The 21,754-nt window shown below is 40.9% G+C and overlaps 1 protein-coding gene across 1 annotated transcript in view; it reads left to right on the top strand.

The window, feature by feature from the left end:
- Positions 1 to 17,995, top strand: part of LOC139664559 (isoleucine--tRNA ligase, cytoplasmic-like) — a gene marked incomplete at its 5' end in the record, with an annotated part of 32,898 nt that extends 14,903 nt beyond the window's left edge. Inside the window, 11 exons of the mRNA XM_071543413.1 lie at positions 321 to 423; positions 638 to 721; positions 2,808 to 2,982; positions 5,519 to 5,631; positions 8,850 to 8,945; positions 11,095 to 11,271; positions 11,834 to 11,954; positions 12,499 to 12,624; positions 12,784 to 12,930; positions 13,081 to 13,233; positions 16,031 to 17,995. Of these exons, the coding sequence (XP_071399514.1) occupies positions 321 to 423; positions 638 to 721; positions 2,808 to 2,982; positions 5,519 to 5,631; positions 8,850 to 8,945; positions 11,095 to 11,271; positions 11,834 to 11,954; positions 12,499 to 12,624; positions 12,784 to 12,930; positions 13,081 to 13,233; positions 16,031 to 16,113 (1,378 nt within the window). The remainder of the gene's footprint in view (positions 1 to 320; positions 424 to 637; positions 722 to 2,807; positions 2,983 to 5,518; positions 5,632 to 8,849; positions 8,946 to 11,094; positions 11,272 to 11,833; positions 11,955 to 12,498; positions 12,625 to 12,783; positions 12,931 to 13,080; positions 13,234 to 16,030) is intronic.
- Positions 17,996 to 21,754: the final 3,759 nt, after the last annotated feature.

Below are 21,754 nucleotides of genomic sequence, written 5' to 3'. Positions count from 1 at the left end.
ATTGTGCCCTGAAATTGTGCAGAACTCAAACCCACGTACAGAATGAAATGTTCCCAAGATAAAAGATTGCCTGAGTATTATCTGCTATGTGCATTCCTCTCACCCCGTTCCCTTCTTATTATAAGAAGGGGAACGGCTCGATGACACCTTCCTTGTTAACAGAAATTATAAAAGGCCTCATTAATTATAACATTTTGGTTAAAGTCAAGGACAGCAGCATCTTACCACTCCATCTTTCAGTATGACCAAATCAGTGATTATTCAAACATAACGATACAGTGAAACGTTCTTTTTTTTTGCTTATGTTTTCTGTGTTATAGGGAGAGTGTGATTGATAAGCGCATTGAGAGTGCCGTCTCTCAGATGCAGTCGGTGATTGAGCTGGGCAGAGTGATCCGAGACAGGAAGACGCTGCCCGTCAAGGTAAGTAATCACCTTTACCCCACCCCAGTCATAAACACAGGCCTATGAGGTATAGTAAATAAAGTGCATTTGGTGTTGTGATATGGCTCTGTATCAGTGCACTTGGTCTGGTATGGTGTCGGTATTGTTAGTGTGTTGTGACAACCCTATTCTGTGTGTGTGTGGTACTGTAGCTATTTACCAGCTGTAATGCGTGTGTCTGTGTGTGTTTCAGTACCCACTAAAGGAGGTGGTAGTCATCCACCAGGACCCAGAGGCTCTGAAAGACATCCAGTCCCTACAGAAATACATCCTGGAAGTAAGGATTTAATATTTTTTTATAATCCATACAGAAACTCTATAAACTATCAATCCACATTCTTTTATTTATTTTATGCATGTATGTATTTATTTATTTTACCAACAGTAACTTTGGTGTAGTTAGATTTTGTGATAATAATTGTAGTACAGATTTGATGTAGTCTATTGACTTTGGATATATACACATAGATGTATTTCTCAAGTGCTCTAATTTAAAATGTATAATGTCAGTTTACTGATCTCCTGTTTTGAGGCAAAAGGAGCAGATGTTTTGTTTACATCTTTGCTATCAACTGTTTACCAGATATAATCAGATTTGCAAGTTTATTGTGCTTGGATTCTCTCCTTTTCTTTCCCGTCATTGATAACCATTATATGATTGGAAACTGTTGCGCTTGCATGTTGACTAGAGAGAGAATGAAGAGCCCAAATCCCCATTGACACTTCAAAGCCGCTAGGTTGAATTGATGAAACTGCAGTATTGGCGGGGATGTAGAGCAAAGCCAATGCACCTTTACACACCAGTGGTTTCATTAGCTCTACTCACTAATTCTAGTAAGTCTGATTCATCTAAGAAGCAGCCCCACTTCAGAGCAGATGCCTTGGAAAATGATTTCAGATATTTGAACTGCCTTGATCGCTACACATTCTAAAACACCCCATCAAAAGTAGAAGCTGCACTTGCAAGGCATGTAAACAAAAGCCGGCAAACATTATATTACTGTAATTCTGCCAAGGTGTGCTTCAGAGTGACAGTAATCCACATCATTATAGTTCACCCACCTCTCTGTTAGAACCTGAGGATTCTGTCAGCTTTATCTCAGTCCGAGCAACTTCTTATCTCTCAAACTGTTTCATTTCTGGTGGGGAAAAAACATTTAACCTTGCTGACTTCCAGCTTCCCTCCAGTAAACAAGATTTATTTGATCAGAATTGAGAGCAGTGGAGGTCCTTCAGCTCAGGGAACAACCTTGAGACTCTGTACCGACTATAGACAATTTCAATTGGGTTTAGCATTTGGCAGTTAGGTAGATTTAGTCAGGATGTTGTAAAGAATTACAGTGTGTGCATTCTTCGACCTGGAATAGTGTACTGTATATAAGATGTTATCCGTTGAACATGGCAATTAGAGATGGACTAAACATTGCCAGATTTGGCCTTAAAGATCCAATTTTTTTTTTTTTTAAAGGGAAGGGGGATGGTTGACAGGAGATATGTAATTGAGGTTCAAATCAGTGCGTCCCATCACAGATATTTTGTTAAATTCTGGCATCTCAAGACCATACCTCTCTGCAACTATACTTGGCACCAGTAAAAATAATGGCAACACATGAATATATGCGAATAAGTTGCCACCTTCTCAGGTGGCAATTTATGAGTTGCACCAACCCATACTTGCTCTTGCCAATATCAAGTTGAAAGATATTTTTCTCATAGACAATTTGCCAGATTAAACCCTACTCAAACTTACCAAACTCCTCTCAAAACAGAAACCAAAAATGAGGGAGAAACCTGTGGAAAAGGAAGTGTTTTCAGCTATTCTCACCGCCAGTATGTCTGACCTTTAGTTTATTACCCAACCCATGACAGTAGCGTATCTATGCTGTCTGTCAGTGAGTTAACTATAGGAGAACCCAGTCCCTGTCGCAACCCAGCTCTTTTCAGTGTGATTGATTGAAAGAAGCCGTGCACGGCTGGCCAGGGCGGGTGTCAGTACGCTAAAATTAGTACCTCTACTGCTACATCAGACATGACTGATTCACACATTTCTCTTTCTATTTAGAAAGAATAGACCACATTGGATAGGATGGCAGAAGTATTGGCTAACAGAATAAATGGCAGGAGCAATGGCTTACTGTCTGAAAGACTTAGACTGACTGGCTGATTACCCGGCTGACTTGCTATCTGACTGAATGACTGTGATCGTTCGATTGGGCCATCCCAGTACATGTTGAACACTAGGTTTTAATTCTGTATCTTTCCATCTGTACGTCGGGCATTGACACTGTTCACTGGTAACTACAAGCCAATTACAGTACCTTTTCTAAGACATTGTGTGTGCATGTGTGTGTTGCGTCTTCCAGGAGCTGAACGTGCGCCAGCTGACCCTGTCAACTGACAAGGACAAGTACGGTATCAGTCTTAGGGCCGAGCCGGACCACATGGTCCTGGGAAAGAGGCTGAAGGGGGCCTTCAAAGCCGTCACCACCTCTATCAAGGAGCTGACCAGCGAACAGCTAGAGGCCTTCCAGAAGACAGGTACAACACTGTGTGTGTGAAAAAGGGCACAAAAAAGTTGTCCACTCAACTCTACACCATTAGAGAAGCTGGATGCAAACTTGTAATCATAATTGGGGACAATGGAAAGTCTTAATGCACCAAAATATGTGCTTTTAAGTGCTTTTAATGCATGTCAGCAGCCTAACATATTTCAATACTTTGCCTTTCTCAGCGTATTCCCTTTTCAACTGCATTTAACAACTTAACAAGCAAACAGCTACAAGACATGTACACATGGCGGGGTTCATATTTGCATGATTTCTCAGGAAAAAAAAAAAAAAATCAAATATTTATACAGACATTTTGTCATAAATTACCTGTGTTTAAAGGCAGTGACCACATCTACCAAGTAGGTTGGTAGAAAGAATTATGTGCACACTATATTTATCTTGTGTCACTTCATCATCATCTTTTATATTTATTTAATCAGAAAGGTCAGTTAAGAATAAATCCTTGCAATGAAAGCCTGCTAAAGTCAGATTCTTATACAGCCAGTTTGGCCTCAAAATCCTAACCCCTCTGAAACCTTAATCAGAGCCAGTATAGAGATCGAAGTATCCTGTCTCTCCAATTAGACAGAACCGTGTGGAGAGCCGATGAGCCTCTGGGGAAGGCAGCTCTGGAGGTCAGCTGGGCTGTGGGAACTTCCCATTTCCAATCATTCTGACGTTTGAAGTCCAGCCGATTGGAAAGGAGGAGGGTGAAGGAGGGAGGGAAAGAGGTAGATATGATAGGGGTTGGTGGGGTAAGGAGGGATAGCTTTGGAGGGAGGAGACACTAAGAAGAAAAGGTGTTCAGCAGTACCAAATAACACTTCTTTGGCTCATAATCATAGGTGAGATGCCAAAATGTCAAATGATCTGTCGATGGAAAAGCGAACAGCTCACACCCAGCCTTTGACCTCTTGAGCAATTTGTAGCTGCACAATCCAGGACTCGGATTCCAATTTAATCGATAATTATGAGTTTGAAGTAAGCACACTAGAAGGGTGGCTGTTTGGATAGTAACTGATCAATGGTTTATCTCTTGTAGTTGGTGGTAGCTTGTAATGCTCATTAATACTTACCTGTATCTTTGATCCCATCATCTTGATGGGGAGGAAGAGAAGAAGTTAAGAGAAGAGGTGGGTGAGAGCAAAGGAGGAGGGAGGGAGGGAGGGATACAGGAAATCAAAGCGTGGAAATCTAGGATTACAGAGAAACGGAGTGACTGTTTCACCCTCCCTCTGGGTGTGGAAAAGTGAAGAGGAGAGGAGAACCTGGTCATGGTTTTTACTCAGAACACAGACATGGGTAATTGTTGCTACTGGCAAAATGGAGATATAAAGCGGACTAGATTGGGTTTGCTGTATTGTTTAAAAGCTCAGATCTAGCCTGTTGTGGAATGGATGTGGGTAGAGGACTTCAATGTAAGGAACCTCAAAATACAAGCAAATGCTGCTCCAGACCCAAACTAATTCAAAACATATAGCTTGAGCCTGCATAAGAGTTAAGAAAGCATTTTGTTCTGTATTATTTGCCAGGTGTAATTGAAAATAAGATTAGAGACTAACCTTGCCATATGAAGACTAAATACCCACAGTCAGTTTGTTCAAATTTAATTAGGGGGATGGTGGGGACCTAAATTGATTATCAACACAATTTCACTGAAATCTGTAGCCAGCGTGGAGTTGCCTTAATAATAAGAAGGATACATATCTATCCATCCTCCCTTAAATTCTGTTTTCTGTAGTCATTAGGCTTATGGTTTGTCAGACTTTGTGTTCTTTACCAATATGAAAATGTCATAGATATATTTACACTCGTTCTAGGGTGCTTTATCTATATTTATATGTAGCAATAATTTAGGACCCTTAACTTTACTCCTCTGTGATTGACCCCTTACATTATCTAACTTGTCCTTGTGCACTAAACCCCACCCATTTGGTCCTCTAAACAAGTTAAAACAAATTATCAGGAATGATCACAAACACTATTTGACCCTGGTGTGTTGACAATGTAATTCCATAATGCTTCATTGAGCATTTTGTCTCAAATTATAGTAATTATTATGTAGAGATAAAAAATCTGAAGAAAATGTGACCACTTGTAGTTCAAACTCTTTATTAGTCATACATCGTTTGATGTCTAGTCATAAGAAATTAGTGATTTCTTATATGTGTGTAGAGGAGCCTTTGTTCTGTTCCACATAATTTTCTCCTACATGACAGTCACCTCAAAAGAAAAGTCCTAGTTTTTGTTTGGAAATAAATAGTTTTAATGAATATCTAGACTAGGCTGTGCATAATTTCCATGCCCACTGGTGAGTTTTGTATAGACTCTACTGTTCACTGTAGTTCAAAAAGGTAGGCTGAAGATGCTGAGTCATTCTCAGGTTCCATGGTGTTGAATTGTGTCTATACTGCATAGTTCAATATTGAAAACGTAGGCTGTGATGAATGGCATGTTGTTGTAGGCAGGCTATATGGTGCTGTGTGTTTTTGGGCTCCATATTCAAGAGTTGTGTGTTTTTTCAGGCACCATCATGGTGGATGGCCATGAGCTTCATGAGGAGGACTTGAGGCTGATGTACACCTTCAACCAGAGCGCTGGCTCAGCTGCACAGTACGAGGCACACTCCGACGCACAGGTACACATGCACATACCCACACACACACACACACACACACACACACACACACACACTTACACTCTCTCTATCTCTCTCTCTCTCTCTCCCCCTCCTTCCTCTCTCTCACTCTCACACACATATACACATGTATTGGCATTGCTGTACTTGTGAGGAGTTGTGACTACAGCCATTCCCTAACCGCTAGCCCTAACTGTAACCCTTTCCACTGCCTGCCTAACCTTAAAGCTTTAAAGATTTTTATGGAAAAATACATCAGTCTTATGAGCCTAAATCACAAAATGGGGCTATAAAAGAAAAAAGCGTCCCAACTCCCCAACCCCGGAGAATCGCCCTATTTACCCTGATGAAACTCTATATAAGGCACCAACTACCTCTGTTACCCTGTGAATTTCATGTAACTTCCATAGACTAGATAATCCATCACAGTAAACATAAAGCCTTAATTTGGCTTTGTCAAAGTTTCTATTTTCTGGTTATTTCATTGTGCCCAGGTTTAGTGTTTTCACATTATATTACGCTATGTTTACTGTCAATCACCTGAGACCCCCAGGGAGAAATGGAAATCTCTGCCAGGAAAGAATCTCTCAAAAATATGTGGACCTTGCAAATTTTACTGTCACATCCTTGTTTTCATATTTGGGGCGTCTTAATTAGCTGGGACAACAGTTAATTTCAGGCAAGGTTTGACACCGACAAATGACAAATGTTAAATCTAATTACATACGGCATACATTGCAAAATGACTGGGGGAATGTAAACTAGACTTAGACAGTAGTAAATGGGCTATAACTCTAAATGACACCGGTATTCTCCTTGTAAGAGTGAAATACAAACAGTTTTAAACAACAGTAAGTGAGCGCTCTATCCAGAGAAAGCTGGGCAACACCAACGTTAGATCTTTTGCCTCTTTTGTCCCTGTGGTTTCCTTTGGTGTAAAGTGATCTCAGACTAGCTGGGTTGGTAATGTGCAATGTGTGCAGTTTACTGACGTCACGTAACGTGATTTTTTAAAATCGTTACCTCTCACTGCCATTTGAAGCCGCCAATGTGTGACGATGCCTAGTTCATCTTTTACCCTTACTCTAATTTAAACTTAATCCTAATTCTAACCTTAACCCTAAACCTAAGACCTAACCCTAAATGTGCCCTTTAAAGAACTGAGTACAGTCAAAATGACTTTCTTCATCTCTCTATCCTTGTGAGGCCATGGGGTCCTCATAAGTCTAGAAATACAAGAACAGACACACACACACAGGCACATACTCGCTCCCTTTTTTCTCACACTTTCCTTTCTCTTTCTCTTTCTTTCTCTCTCTTTCATCCTCTCTCTCCCTTCTCTTTCGTCTTCAAATATGCTTTAATCCAGTCAAGTCAAATAGGCTACAAATTGATGTGTCTCTGGTCTCCTCTCTCTCTCGTGCTCTCTCTCTCTCTCTCTCTGTCTCTCTCTCTCTCTCTCTCCTGCCTTTACATTCTCTCACACATGAGCACACCATGTAATAATAAACCATGAGTCCCAATTCAGTTTTAGTGCTAGAGAAAATTATATCCTGTTACTTTAGTTATCAATTATATAGACTTGACCTGCAGTGTGTAATGTAGCTGGAACAAAAAAATAATGCTATTCTCTCCCTGTTCTTGCGTCATGGCGCCATAACCTGTAAAAGCATTAATGTCTCTTTGCTGTGAGTGTGATGTATGAAATCATTTCACGGCTAAGTGGGAACCAGCACGTATGCGTTCCCCACAGGCCCTTTCTAATCAGCGCTCCCCCAACCATACACACACCACACGGCTGCACCTTAATACCAGTTTACTGAGCTCGCTCTTTCTTTCTCTCTCTGTTCTCTCTCGTTCTCTCTCTCTCACTGACTCTCTGCCTCTCTGTTCCCATCTGTCTGTCTCTCCGTTCTTCTCGGTCTCTTTCAATGTCTCTCTATTGCTTGTGCTGTTTCTCCATCACCCTGTTGTTCTCACTTTCCCTCCCTCTTTCCCATGGTATAATATATTCAGGATTGGCAGCAGCTCAGCTGCTTACAGGACATGCCAGTCATTTTAGTTCTACTTTAGGAACATGCTCAGTTGTGAGCAGCAGTTAGCCAAGTAAGTCTACTGTTCACACTCACACTACAATATTGGCATTACTGCTACTTGCTTAGTCCAATTAGAAAGTAGAAGTTGATAGGTTACTAGTTTTACACATCCAATATACGCAAAAGGTTCACATTACATAATTTGTAAGACATCCTATTCCTAAAAGGTAACTCTAATTTACATGTTACCCTATTCTTCTCTAGCCGTCTCTGGAGGTGAACCTACTTTCTCAAATAATTGTACTGCTAACCCAGTAGGAGAGTCCGAATGGCTCAGCCGCTAAAGCCAACTCATGTTGGAGGATGAATACCGGTTCAAGAGATGTGTCATCCTGTCTCTCTGCTACTATTCAGAGACTGTCAGTCTCCACTGCATATTTTTTAACAAGCGTGCTAACACAGGTGCTCAGATGGAAGGGTGGGGTGGGGGGTATTCATCATTGGAGTCCATCTGTTAACACCAAAGTGCCGTGGCAGTGCAGTTTTGTCTTAATTAAGAGAATCACTGAACAAAAGTTTTAATTAATGTGTTGTCTTAGCCACAGTTAGAAAATCACAAAGCTACTTCCTGGTATGTGGATGTTCAGCACACCAGCCTAGAAGTTACTCATGCTTGTTTGACTTCTACTGTACTCCCTGGTGTAGGAGCACACACTGTATTTCCCTTCTGCAGGGCTCTTAGGGCTTTTAGTAAGGAAATATTTACACTAAAATGTATAGTTTTTTAATTATTTTTTATTCATTCATTCATTTATTTATTTATTTTTCAAATGAAAAAAATATATAAGGAAGGAAAACCGATGATGATAGATGATAAGATAGAAGATAGAAAGCAAACATATATCGAAATGCCCCATCTTATTTTTTTGGTAAAATTTTATTGCTTTCACATCTATAGAATGCACTTTCAAACATGAAGCCTAGTAGGCACAGACACAAAAGTGGAAATCTCCACTGAAGGAAAAGAAAGAGTATTCTAGGCAGAGATATTGTATGGAAGCAGCCTAGTGTGCCAACATACATTATCAGTCTTTGGAAGTGTAACAGTTCCTCTCTCCAACATGTTTATGATTGGTTTGATATGTAACTCTCCTTTTGTCCTCTCGGTCTGTTCTCCTTTAGGTCCTGGTGCTGTTGGATGTCACCCCAGACCAGTCCATGGTGGATGAGGGCGTTGCCAGAGAGGTCATCAACCGCATCCAGAAACTACGCAAGAAGGTGGGACACTATTTCAGGAACACTACTAGCTCTGGAAGCTGATTGGCACCTAACACAGTGCTACCGAATTTGCAGTCTAGTGTATAATGAATCGAATCTGACATAGTGTAAACTGTTTGCCAACACATGTATTTGGAGCTGTGCTTGGGCGAGCACAGCATGCCACTGAGGCAGTTTATTGAGTTGAAGACAAATTGTCGTCCTGGGCGGTGGGCTTGTATCCTTTTTGACCAATTACTGTACAATAATGTCTGACAGGAAAGGCAGGAAAAAAGACTGATAAACCAATGCCTGCTCCTCTTGGTGTGATGTGTGGGATTAAAAGAACCACCCATTTAGTTCAACCTGAAAGTCCCTTCCTGGAAGACTAGTGAGACCCTGCATGAACCAGAATTACACTGTACACATTATACAGTATCTCTAGCAGAAACCAGTTAAATTTTTTGAGGGGGTTTGCTTGCTTTGGCATGCGGAAACAATTCTATTTTTGTTGTCCGTCATCTTGAGCCTTAAACACCCATATCCTGCCAGCATACCTACACCAGTCTGCCTACATATCAACTTTGGATCAATATAGACCCAACATAGAGCATTGGCTATAATTTGTTTTGTTTTTCTCCCTCTGTATTTCTCCGTCCCCCTCTTCTCTCCCTCCTCCCTTTCTCTTTATGTCCCATGCTAAATTTGTCAGGGCAGTTTTGAAATCTTTCCATTGCAGCATCACAGTTAGAAGTTTCTCCATCATAAGGCAGGCTTAATGGAAGCTTAATTACAGTCTGGCCCCTTTCAGATTCTAATGTTAGAGCTTTGAAGTGGTCTGGGGAGTAAAGACGGATTAGCCATCAGCCTCTTGTTTTCACAAGAAACAAACAGTTTTTCCATCCTCCTATGGCAGTGGTGTGCACTGGCTCCCAGCCAGGCTAAATTCCTGCAGTTATTTCAAACTAAGATCTGTGAGGAATTTTCCACCCTGGGGATGGGAATTAATTTTTAACAATTCCTTGACATGTTTGGTAGTAGTTTGTGGGTGTGGGTGTGTTGGGGGTGGTGTGTATGTGTTTCTTTGTCTGTGTCCGCGTGGGTGTTTGTGTTTTGTGTGTGAACATATGCAGGGTTGAGAAAGAGAGGTCAGCATTTCTTCCTTTTTTTTTTTTTTTTTTTGGACTGCTCACAAACTTCAGTTCTCTATGGCTCTCTCTCTCTCTCTCTCTCTCTCTTTCTCACACTCACGCACACGCACACGCACACACACACACACACACACACACACTAACTGCTAGCCTCCTGAGGGTGGGGTCAGTACCTTGACTTGGCAGGAAAAGCCTATAAACCTTCCTCCATTGATTGACTGCTCTTCTGTATCTAGCTAACGATATTCCTCTGCCCTTGAGCCACATCGCAATTGAAGTGTGTGTTTGAGTGTGTGCATGTACACAGTCATTGTATGCATTTGTATGGCTGTGTATGTACATGGCTGCACACTACATTAGGATGAGATCAATGTGTTTGAATGTGTCAAGGTTAGAGGAGGCTGGCAGCACACAATGCCAAAATAGACAGGCTTTCATCCAATAAAAAATCTCCCATTGTTCCTTTCTGCCTTTATTTGTTCCTTTACAATCTGTTATTTTTTTTCCTTACTCCCTGAAATCCTACCCTCTCTCCTTTTTGTTCCCTCATTTCTTCCATTTAATTGTCCCACCCTTCCTTCCTTCTTTCAGGTAATTGTTCCTTCCCACATCGTCTTTTTGTGGCCATACTGCATATGCATTGAAAGACATATTCACAGTATTTGATTCCATCACCACACAACCATCTTGGTCAGAAAACCGCCAATGTTTATTATTAGATAACAGTTTTAGAAATCAAATGGCAGGTGTTTGTAGTTAAAACGACATGCTATGCCACCCATAACAATGCATTGTTTCTTACTTAAAGTACTAAAGTAGTTACTATTGATGCAGTATCCCTAGCCTACACAGTGTGACAAGCTAGTAACTCGGAGGTGATTTGCAGTCTTTGATATTCTAGATGTTTGCTTTCTTCTTTTAAAATGAACATCCTCCCTCAGTTTCTGAAAAATAATGCCCCACTGGCTTCTTTCTTTGCATAATAACTAATATCTATCCATCAATCTCTCCTCTCCCAGGGCCACTTGGTGCCATCAGATGAGATAACGGTATACTACCGCTGCCAGCCAGCAGGAGAGTACCTGGACTCTGTGATCCAAGCCCACACTGATTTTATCCTGGCAACCACCAAGGCCCCTCTTTTGCCCCACCCTGTCCCCAAGACTGCCAGCGTCATCGTGGAAGAGAAGACTCAGGTATGAAAGGTTACCTCGGGGCAAGCAGGCGCATTGTTGCTATACTACAAAAGAAATTGTCAAAACATGGGTTCAACTTCACAGGCTCCCAACACTCATGAAGCATGCTTTTAACATTCTGAAACCATAGAAAACAGTGGGAAAGTGCGTGCTACCCTAAATGTGAATGGTACTTTTGCGAGGAGATGAAAGTAGACTTGACCACGGCAGACAACCAGGAGATATATTACTTATTACAGAAGTGATACAAAAAGGCAAGGGTTGGAGCCAAATAGTGTGAAGCAAGATAGTGAGTTCTTTCTACCAGTGAATATGGTGTGTGTGCTTTTAACAGGGCATAATGTTCGCCACTTAGTGAACACTTTACACCAAAGTGCCTTACAGTACTGGGAGTGCATACATTTTTCCTATGAGTGGCTTTTGTGTGAATCGTACCCCAAACCTGGCAGTGCTAGTACCATGTTATACACAATAAGTTAAATTATGAAGCTCCATTAAAGAATATCAAAAGTCAAAGTGCCTCTCTCTCACTCCCTCTTTCATGCTCTCTTCTTTGTTGCAGCTCAAGGGCTCAGACCTGGACTTAACCATAGTGAAGGGATCTTCTGCACCCAGGGTTTCTCTAAATGGACCAGCTTGCACCTACGTCAACCTCAGGGTCAAAGTCAACAACAAAGAACAAGGTAGCAAATGGGGAAATCACGGAATAGGTGAAACTGTTATACAGTCATCATGGGTTCCTTTTGCTTAGTTCACTTTGCCTCTTCAATTGAGTTGAAGCTAATGCTAACTAGGAGGGAGGCAACATGTTTGCAGACGGAAACTAGAACATCAGGCGAAAGCAAAATAAAGGTTTCCTGTTGGTATTCTTTTGGTGAGATTTATGAATATGGCAACCCCATTTTTTTCACAATTTGAAAGGTGTCTCCAAACTTGGATCCAAGGCAAAATATTCTCAAAATAGTCTCATTGCTGGGAATCTGTTAGGGAAATTGTGCTACCAACTTCCAAAACCTTATTCTCCACTTATATTGAAAGCTTACATGGCCTTCCATGTGCAGGATAAGTTTCCTCACCTTAGGGTATCTGAAATCTACTCAAAAATCCATTTAAAAACTTAAATAGGCATCAGCCAAATTTAAATATTTTAATAGTTGGTTTAATTCCTGTGGGCTGATTGGCTAAGCTGTTCGTTTAGTAATCCAATCTGATTGGTTTCTTGTTCAGACGGGGTGGTGCTGTTGGAGAACCCTAAAGGGGACAACAGACTGGATGTGGACAAGTTGAAGAAAGTGTGCAGCAGCGTCTTTGGAACCAACAACACCCAGCTCCGTTTCTTCAGCGGAAAGACTGGTGAGACCTGGTTTGTCATGCAGACAGAAATAAGTGGACGCAGAACACACACACACACACACGTTTGCACTTCATGGTGTCATGGTGATTTAAATTATTGTGGTAATGCTGATGAATAAAACTGATATTCCTCTGTGTGCCTCTGTGTGTTTGTTACAGAGCTGACCAACAAAACGGACCTTCAGGCTCTGAGCGGTCAAACTTTGTCAGTGACTTCAGCAGGCTCCTCCCCCGGCCCCGCCCCCACCACCGACACCCTCCTATGTCCTTATGTCAACCTGCAGCTCTGCAACGCACAGCCAGCTGGTGAGAAACACACTACTGATCAATCAATCCATCTCTCCATATTCATCCTCCCTCCCTCGACCTCCCTGGTGCAATCATGTCTTGTTTTGGAGAGGTTAGCAGAATCTGTTTCAATTCTGTAACACACTCTCTCTCTCTCTCCTCTTCCAGAGGGCCAGACAGGAGAGGTGGGCACCCTCCTGCTGGTGAACCCAGTGGGCCAGAATGGGCTGGACCACTCAGGCCTGCTCTCTGAGGCCGCCAAGGTTTTCGGCCTCCGCAGCAGACGGCTCAAGCTCTACCTGGACCAGGACCTTACCCAGGGTGAGAGGAATATATTGTAGTTGTCAAATCAATCTTAGTATCCACTGAACGTCATTACTTCTGCACAGGTGTACAACAGTAAGAGTGAGGAGAATAGACAGATAGCCCTCACCTTGATCATCTAAGATGTCAGTGTTTAAAACAGGTGATAAATAGGTACATTTCAGTGCATGTGTGGAAATCAAGGAATTCTGTTTTAATCCTTGGCTAACAAGGCAAGTTTACAAAAAACACCCCAATGGCCCAGAGAGCTGAAGCAGGTTGAGGGACGATCACACACACACACACACACACACACACACACACACACATATAAACACTCCTTGGAAATGCCCCCGGCAGCGACCATCTTGTACTGTTGGCTCCTGGGCATCTTCTCAAACGCCGGTTGGAATTCAGCGCGTAGGCAGCTGCTAGACTGAAGGGTCAAGGGCATCATTATCTCTCCTAGTTAGCTGGCACCAACAGAGGCTGCAGTTACACAGGAAGTGGTAGGTCATGTGGAGCGGTATAGTGGCTGTCGAGGCTAGCAGCTTTCTCCCTAGGATAGTTGAACTCGGATCGGAGGTGAGAAGTTGAAGCTGCAGCAGCACCTGGCCTGTTGGTTGAGGAACCCTAACTGTTCAGTTACATGAAGTAGACAGTCCAACTCTGGCAGATGGACTGACAGAGCTGGACAGACCATGCAAGCATTGAAAATACTCCCCATTTCCTACCATTTTCCCTTGTACTCTCCACTGCATACTGATAAAACAAAGGTAGTATCTGGGGGAAAAAAAGCTCATATTGTGCAGTTATTTTATTTTGGTAACCAGAATGTTCAAACTAAGGCTGGGTATTGGCAAGGACCTCACGATACGATACATATCACGATACATGGGTCACGATACGATTGTATCATGATACATTGCGATACGATACATATTGCGATACATTGCAATACTCTACATAATTTACTGAAAATTTAAAAATAGAGCTGAAAATACAACTTGCTGTGTACCACCTGGGTAGTCTAATATGTACATCACATTATATTGATAACTCAGCGGACAAATTATTTAAACTTCAAACTATTTAATTCAAAGGGATTTGAGGGAAATTTAAGGACATTTTAAATCCGTTTAAAACATGAATAATTTTTTTTAATGTATCGATACGAGGGGCTGGAAAATCAATACAGTATCATGGAAAAAAATATTGCAATACTCAGCTGTATCGATTTTCTTTGCACAGCCCTGGTTCAAACATCTGCAGTTCAGTGCCAAGTCCAGTTGACATGCAGTCAAATAACTGATATAATGAAATAATCAATATACTTGTATTCCAATTGGATTGACTTCACATAAACACCCCACAGAGCAGAGTTTGTTAGAATTAGCTGACCAACCCCAACAAAATAATGTAACATTTGAAAGACCCTGGTCATTGCACGCACATACTTTGATGCATGGTATTCATCCACTCCCCAGGTGGCTGTGTCCCCTCTGCCATAATTAGGTACAAGAATGTGTTTGTAGTGTTTGGTTATGAGTTCGCAGCAAAGAAAACTTGACTCCAGAAGAAGCAAAGTGTGCAGGCGGTCCATGATTTAAACATCATTAGTTTTTTGAGGGATGCATGGCTAGTGACAGAGCCCTTTTCACATTTTCACAGTTCAGTGCATAGGTGGAGATCATGGATGTTTTTATAGAAGTTTCCGGTCGACAATCAAAGAAAATTGAAAGATTGACAGAGTACTGCACAAAACAGCTGCCCACTCACTTGCTTGAACATGCAAACACTTGACACTTGATTACTTCTTAGTTGTGTTGGGCAGATAATCCTAGTAGTTTCTGCATGTAAATAAACTGTAATTTTTGTATATTAAGTTTGCAAATATCTGGCTCATTACTCATTAATGTTGGTTGCTTGAGCTTCCATTATAGGAAGTGTGTTATTTTAATAAACTATACAATCCTCTGAGATTTTAATAAGTAAAAAGACTTTTACTTAAGTTTGATTCAAAAGATACTTGGAAGAGTTCTTTGGATTTCATTACTTTTAATTGGTTTTGGACCAAATTAATTTATTTTAATCAGATACCATGAAGATTACTATTTCTTTGTTTGTTTAGCTGTGCATTAGGTAGCTCTGTTTAGGGTTCAGCTCTCTGTGATCTGGGACATGGGACGTATCTAAAATTAATGAAATACTAGAGGAGGGTGAAGTTTCCCTTGTCCTCTTATCAATAAGTGAGCAGATAACGGAATAAGTTGATAGTAAAATAAGAGAACAGGGGTGTATGATGGCACCGTATAGATGTAGTCAAATTAACCAGTGTGCACTATTCATGAAAAATGCATAGTAAGTTCCTCCTTTCAGTGATTGCTTGGGTTAATCGAAACCATGAAATAAAGGTTAATATGGGTATGAACTGTAACACAATGATTGTGTAACAGCTAAAGGTTGGCCTTTCCATGTGCATTAGTTCTAATTTTATTTTTAAGTTTTAGTTTCTAATTTTCGGAAATGTTTTTTTTGTTTTTGTGTAATTTACATTTTGTTTTTTTTGACTCAACTGGGTGTTACATCTTGAAGACTCAGTCTGTTTTTTTTTTATTACATTTTTACATTAGTATTGAAAATACAGGTGCTTTTAAATTATTGTATTTTTGTGTGCTTTGGGTTAGAATAGGAATATAGTTGTGATTCTTTTTTACACTTGCATTTTTATTAGGATTTATTTAATGAATGTTTTTCCAAAAATGCCTAGTTTTAGTAGTAGATGCAATTAACCCTAATGTCTTATGTTTTTCAGAGCTACCAGCTGACTCCTCACTGAAATCTCTAGACACCAAAACTCTGTTTGTGAGAGTTCTTCCCACTACGGCCGAGGCATAAATCCACACAATCCAAAGCCTGTCCTAAAGGCATCTTAACATAAACATTGTCTCTGATCCATTGGAAGTTCCCTGAATGCGATTTCTTGTGACTAAAATCACAATACTTCAATTGATGTACAATGGATCTATGACAAATGTAATGTGTTACTTGTGTTAAGATGCCTTTGGGAATACTGACCCAAAACAGGCTTGTCTGTCAAGTTCACAACTGTACATCAACTGATAATTTTGTGTCTTGAAATGTCTTAAGACATCTTAAGACACAACATTTGCATGTCTTAAGATGTCTTGAGATTTAGCTGTTTTTAAAGACATCCCAAGACACGACAATGGCTCTGTCTGAGGCTACATTAAGTATTTAGCCAAGGCTTACTGTTCTCATCCCTGATGCATTTTCTTTCCCTGTTACTTGCTCCCCCAATCTGCCGCCAATTATAAGTGACAGTTGTTAGAGGAAGCACATTGTGTTATCAGTTAGGCTATATTTATACTGGACCGAGAAGAGATTTGTCAGAGGAAAAAGAACAAGGTTTATAACTCTTCACCAGAAAATGAGTGCAGTTCAAGAACAGAATGACTGTTCCACTACAACAGCTGAATATTGATAGATGTGAACAGTAAGGTGTGAATTGGCCGATCACTGAAAACAATGGGAATTGTTTGTTGGAAGAAAGCAAACAAGTTAGAAAAAAAATTGTCTGCAGCACGCAATGAAAACCATGCATGAAACTGCCCATACAGAAATGCCAAAGGTTCTTTTGCCTCAGATGAACGACATTTTTCGGAGTATAAATCCAGCCCTACTAAGAAGCCATGGGATTGTGTTTGTGGAGCCTCTAAGAATATGAGCGCTGATCTAGGATCACTGGTCAAATCAAATTGCCTCATAAAATGCACTATGAATTAATAAAAAAAACTTGTCTCAGATCAGCACTTTTATTCTTGGATTGTCACAATATTTCATGGTCTATGTTAAATGACAAGATGACCTAGAATTTGTCCAGCTGTCAATATTACCACTAGAGGGTTTTTCTTTATCATGCTAATGATGAAAATTATGCAGGCTATTTCGCATCAAGGCTTTCAATTGAAGTTAGCTTAGTCCAGAGTAATTATTTCTGTGGCCCATAATTGGGAAACCAATTGGATCCATTGTCCTTACACACCCTTTTGAATTTAACTGACAAAACCTACTGTTCATTGCATTGAAAACCCTGTGGGCCCTAGTATAGACATTTAAAAGGTGAAATGAATTTTGGGTTACTGTACCTTATGGACAAAAAGGTCTTTTAATAAAATACTGTCTGAGCAACAAAGGGATAATGTGCTATTTTCAGTGATAAATGGAACAAATAAAAGAAAGTGACTTTGAGAATCAACAAATTCTGTTTTTTTTTTCTCTTTTGCTCTCTCTCATACCTCTCATACTGACATGGAAACACTGTTACCGTGTGCACTGTACAGTAAGTAATATCTGTATTTTTGCTGCAAATTTGGGGGGAAAAAATGTATCTGCCTTTATTCCTGTGGTTGATTGTCTCAAAGTTTTACTTTTTACTTCAGTGTGACTTCCCTTGACCTTGGTCTTTCAGGGAACAGATACAACAAAAGGAAAAACTATTGTATTTTATGGTTAATCCAAACATAGTTTACGCCTTCAGCAACAACAAACCCATGAATTTATGAAAAGCAACTGAGAGCACAGCAAGGAAAGTTTTTTTTTCCCATTACAGGGGAGTACAAACTCATTTTGTCACAATTTTCTTTTTAAAAAAGGGGCTAACAGAAAATAAGTTGTGGTTAAGATGAGGCCGCTTGACACTAACAAGATGCTCCCTTTTCTTTGTTGTCCTGGTTTCTAATAAAACCTCTATAAAGCAGCCAATCTGTTATTCTCATTCCATCCCGTGTCGTGTCTCGACAAAGACCCTAGATGAAATGCTAAACTTCTTTGAATAGCAATGCTCACCTAAGATTACATATTATAACACTAAATCGCTGTCTTAATGTTTGCTTGTCATAGGCTCTGGAAAAATATTCAAAATTTTCGTAATTTTGTATTTCAGCACGTTAAGAATTATTCTTCCTGGCTCTACATTTTTGAAAAACCTTTTTCAGGATCACTGACTAGTTCCCGTTGACCATCTGATTCCTTGTGACCTGAAGAGTCTTAAAATCAGCATTGCTCCACTGAGTAACAATGTGATAAATTCTGGAAACTGTAAGTAAACCTCCTCCTAGTTCCAGATCTGAGTGATGAAAAGCTGCTGTTCCAGCCCATCGTTCATATGTTCTGACTACAGTTGACCCAGTAGCTACCTAGCTGCCCATGGCAAGAGGTATAAATCTTCCACTAGGTCACTCTGCAGGCTACAGTTGTTGTGAGGCTGCTTCAGTCCTAGTTTTAACACTAGCAAACACTTGAAATGAGGGATGCACTGTAGCTTGCTATAGGAACTAGCTTGCAATAAATCTTAGCAGGATACTAAATGTCACAACCAAACTATCTGGTGTATAATAGTGCTTATAGTGCCCTAGTACTTATAGGAATGTTTTAATCGTTGTTGGGGATGCACTTGGTGTGTACAAATAAACATGTTTATGGCTGATTTCACAAGGAGTAAGCCTAGTACTGGACTGACATGGGTTTTTAATGGAAGTTTTTGCTGAAATCCTAGGAAAGTGCTAATCTCTGTCTGCGAAACCTGTTTCCAGTGGGACTGCAGCCTGCTGCCTCTTCGTAGCCAAGGCAGTGAGGAGCCATGTGTGTTGATTAGACACACACAGTTATGAGTTCAGGCAACTCTCGGCTGGGGGCGCTGTTGCAGAGGACCTTTGTCATCTGGATGAATAGGGACATGACAGATAACTCCTGAAGTTGCTTTGCCCTCAGCATTAGAAGTCACACCGAGCAGGATGAATAGTTTCATTAGTTTGTTTTCACATAAAAAAAAAGATATAAAGAACAACGTGATAACATTTTGAATTCTAGTCAACAATAGCCTATTTTCAAGAAAATATATTTGTAGGAAGGAGTGCATAAAATGAGATAGTTGTCCACTAAAGGTTGATGAATGTTATGGGTTTAACTTCTTTTTAATAAAATCCTTTGTAGTGGTGTTGGTGTCTTTTCTCCATTTGATCTTTACAACATGATGGCATATCCACCGATTTGCATCCAAATTAAACACATCAAATTGCCATGCATGTGTGCATAAAATGTATTACATTTACACATTATAGGCTACATTAATACACCACTAGCACCACCCCGATATATTAAACTGCATCTCTCCTCAAACATGGGGAGGAACAATGAATCATCGAGTGTGTCAGATAAGTTCCAGCCCATCTGTCTCTCTTTATCAATGCCTTTCAGGGTGATATTGTACACACTGTTGTACCACTAGCCCAAAGTGTATTACTCTCGACTTCTCTATGAATTCCAGCCTCTCTGTAATCAGTGTCACATCAATGTGTGATGATTTTATCCTCATCCCTCCTGGGCGGAGCAGCAGCCTCACTGCCTGAATATTAAGCACACCTCGCCCTCTCTCCTCCCTGCTCTCTTTCCTCCTCTCATCCCGCTCGCTCCCATCTGGTCCTGCTGCTCTCTCTCTGCCTCTGAACACCTCGGTCCGGGTAAGAGAGCAGGTCACCCGGCCATCTGCTGATAGACACCCATCATAGAAATATACAGTACCCTATGGGTGAACTGAACACATTCCTCTCCCGCTCCTCCCCTCTCTCTCGTGATGGCCAACAAAAAAACATTACAGGTTCCCACGTGTTGGATGTTGCAGTGCATGACAGTGGGTGAAGAAAAAAGTGTGTGCAAGTGGTGTTTTAAATAACAGCTGAATATAGGACTGTCGTTTCCCCATGTATTCATACTGTCAATGAACAAAAGTCCAGTATTGCGCTCTCCTGCAAGTTACTCCGACCCCCTTCGGGCGCTATACATGTGTAATACGTAATGGAAAAATCTTTGCCACTAAATCAACTTTCAACCCCCCGCATCCTGCTGACGGGACCTAAGCCCCCCGAGCAGAGTGGCAACATCAACTAGGCCTACAGTACAACCCCAAACAAAGGAAGCAACATAGGTAAGATGATGATACGTAGGCATGTTTGTTGTTGTGTCTGTAGTAGGCGTCTGAGCTGGGTAGGCACTCCATCCCCTGCAAGTAGCCTATAGCCTACTGTATCCCTCCAATAGCGCATTAGTTTGTTGCGTGTTGTTTGCGAACATAGCCTGCACTTCTGCTGGGGTAGCAAAGCCTCCAAAACTCTGTTTCCCCATCGTAGTATTTATGGAATAGTTTACCCACCTTATAAAGCTGAAATAAATCTTTAAGATCTAGCCTAAAGTCATAGTAGACATCTTAGTCAGTAGCCTAGTAAATCTGATGTAGGTTACGAGGATATAAACTTTTAATGGGGGGAAGCATAAACGAATGCTTTTCTGGAATTCTACTTCTATTTTGTTCATGTTGTTGGTTGTTTGCCATATGATAATCAGCGCCTGGAGGTCATAGTTTACCCGCCTTTTTTCTTTTAATTTAGCCTGCCATTTCGTTGCTAATTAGAAGCCACTTTGATACAAGACAAACAGGCTCGGTTTGTGCAAGTCTACCGTAGTCTGAAACCCCTCAAATCCGATTCAGATAGTAACGCGCAACAATTGGGCTCCTTAATGCTCATGCATGTTTGAGCTGTGAGCAAAAATTAACTGAGACGCGCACCGTGGCGGAACGCGTTGGGGACGCGCGTCGTGGGCGCACGAGGGGGGACGACGTCTCAGTTACAGTACAGTTTTCATCACGTTGTCTCCTGATCTCCCAAATGCGGCATCTATCTTCGCCCTAATGCGCCTGCTATGCGCCTCTCCCTCCTGGAACAGCGGATACAGGTAGGACACGCAACCAATTTAGAAATATATCGCCCAGATATCCAGTTGGTGAGAGGGGTAGTCCTTTCCATTATAGTTTTTGCGCACCTCTTTTTTGTTTTTCCACGTTGTGGTTGTCAACTGATAGGGGAGCGCTGTCACATGAGGAGCCGGTGATGATGGGAGATGCCCTGGCATCCCTAATAAGATGCGTCGACAGGAATGACACCTTGTTGCTACCCATCCATTCTGTCTGCTAGCGCTGCCATACGGAGGCATGCAATCTGCCGCAGGTAGCCTATGCAGTGGAATAGGAGAGATGGATGCCACCATTTTTTTTTTTATCTTATTTTTTTTGTAATTTTTCTATTAGGGATGCATTCGGTCCCCTTTGTCACATGCGGCACCCTATTTTACATATAATATTTCAAGATGCTGGCGAAAATGAGTGTAGGCTGACCTATCTTCTGTTTGTAATGCTTTCCTTTGGTTTCAGTGCAGTGCAACTCAAAGTAGCCCAATTCAAGGCTTAATCAAGGATAAGGTGGAGGTTAAAGCCACTTAAATTCAGATTACCCACTTTTTCGGCTGACATAAATCTTTATGATATAAATTCATTATGTAGCCTACTTTAGACTGAGTTTTATCAAACTGATATAAATTATAGGAAGATCATGTAATTTAAGTAAAACACATGCTTTATAATATATACATATACTGTATATACTGTGTGTATATATGTATATAA

Source organism: Centroberyx affinis, unplaced genomic scaffold, assembly GCF_046629955.1.
Source record: "Centroberyx affinis isolate AG114_WGS23_722 - 3 ecotype Tasmania unplaced genomic scaffold, CSIRO-AGI_Caff_v1 ptg004315l_1, whole genome shotgun sequence".
Taxonomy (NCBI): domain Eukaryota; kingdom Metazoa; phylum Chordata; class Actinopteri; order Beryciformes; family Berycidae; genus Centroberyx; species Centroberyx affinis.
The sequence above is the reverse complement of the archived record's forward strand: the minus strand, read 5'-3'. Positions and strand labels throughout refer to the sequence as shown.